Source organism: Cyprinodon variegatus, unplaced genomic scaffold (genome assembly GCF_000732505.1).
Source record: "Cyprinodon variegatus isolate N-32 unplaced genomic scaffold, C_variegatus-1.0 Scaffold969, whole genome shotgun sequence".
Taxonomy (NCBI): Eukaryota; Metazoa; Chordata; class Actinopteri; order Cyprinodontiformes; family Cyprinodontidae; genus Cyprinodon; species Cyprinodon variegatus.
Window position 1 is genome coordinate 474 of NW_015151422.1, and position 1,704 is coordinate 2,177.

The 1,704-nt window shown below is 42.8% G+C and overlaps 1 protein-coding gene across 1 annotated transcript in view; it reads left to right on the plus strand.

Annotated features, from left to right (window-relative positions):
• Positions 1–620: 620 nt before the first annotated feature.
• The window catches only part of LOC107100413 (chromosome unknown open reading frame, human C4orf47), a gene marked incomplete at its 5' end in the record, with an annotated part of 5,093 nt that continues 4,009 nt past the window's right edge, over positions 621–1,704 (plus strand). The window contains 2 exons of the mRNA XM_015398875.1: positions 621–806; positions 897–1,060. Of these exons, the coding sequence (XP_015254361.1) occupies positions 621–806; positions 897–1,060 (350 nt within the window). The remainder of the gene's footprint in view (positions 807–896; positions 1,061–1,704) is intronic.

A 1,704-nucleotide genomic window follows, 5' to 3' on the forward strand; every position in this document is an offset into this window, starting at 1 on the left:
TAGAGCGAGATGAGGTTACCTATGCTGCTAGACTACCACCCAGTTAACTTAGCTAGCTTAGCAACCAGACGGCCCTGACAGCTGAGTTTGCCGCTCCCTAAAAGCATATTTAAAAGTAGGATCATAATCCTGATGAACTGACGAGTTATTTTGGGGTGTACTTTTTTTTTTCCTACTTTCTGAGACTGATTGATTGACAGGAAATGGTTAACCAGCTGATATTATGACAGCCAGTAGCCACAGCAGCAGAGGCCCAGCAGATATAAAAATAGATTTTCTTATAAACAGGAAAAAAAACTTTCTTTGGTGAAAATATTTAAAAGTATAAAAAGAAAAAGCTTGGTACACTCATCTTCTTCTGTTGGTGGAACAAAGCATTGCAGAACATCCTGCTGAACACAAAACTCTCCAACAGGCCTGCTAATTTTAAAAAGGATGGACCCCCTGGAGGGACCTGGGGCTAGTTTAATGCATGGAAACAGCCAAATTAGATGCTATGTTTTTTTATTAAAACCAGGCAAAATGTTTGGAGGATGCAGCCTGTAGGACATGCAGCGCAGCCTGCAGCATGTTTCCACCTGTGACTCTTTAACTGACTCATTAAATCTGCCTGTGTACAGAGGGAAGGGGCGATCCATCGCTCCAAACTCAGAGACGGACCCTTCAGGATCAATCTTCACCCACAGGATTATTTCCAGGACAATCCTTACCATAGCTCCAAGACACTCCCACCTGCCCAGAAGCCCCGCCCACTCCAGAAGAAGGTTCCCATGGTTCCTTTCAAGCCCCCGTCCCCCAGCAAACGGGTGACGCATTGCTTGGTTCAATGATGAGTAAAGATTGTTGATGATTGATGCATTCGTCTTGATGTTTGTTCGTATTGTTTCCCGCCTCAGATCGGGGGGATGAAGGCTGGAACATTTGATGCCTATCCTTCCCATTCTGCTGATCCATATGCCCCTCGTTGCTCCAAACCGACCAATCAGGGGCCAGTGTTTCATCCTGCTTCTGGTCCAAAGAGCATGCCCGTTAAAAGCATCATCTCTGCCAACATTAACAGGTGAGCTGCACACCTCTCTGCTCCGTCAGCTGCTTCTCCTCCACCCTGCAGCTTCCAGACAGGAGTTAGAAGTTCAAACACTGAGAGGGAAGTTTCCAGCTCATTTATCAAGATTTCATGAGGAAATGAACAGTTTGTCCTCATGACAAAACAAAATGTTTTTACTACTTCAGCAAACATGAAATCTCCTCTGACTGAAGAATATAAAGAAAGAAGAACTTGATTTGGTGTGCAGTTTGAAATACTTTGATTTTTAATTGAGGATTGTTTGTCTTTAAAGGACCACGCTCTGTTTCTAGCTAACAAGCTGAAACTTCTGGAAGACAATCAAACTGTATGATAAAGATGCTGCCACCATAAGTACCTAAATAAGAAAAAAAAAAAAAAAATTCAACAAACAAATCTATCAGAGTTTTATGAGCAAAGACGAGCTAACATCAGCTCTAGCTGCCGCAGACGGGCTAAGGTCAGCCCTGGTTGCCGCAGACGAGCTAATAATAATGAACATGAATAATGAATGAATTATAATGAACACAGTCAAATAAACAGAAATCAAACAAACATTTTGGCAAATAAAACAATCAAACCTCTATTAGATCCAGCGGTACTTCACATACGGCTGTGCAGAGAGAAGGCTGCCACAG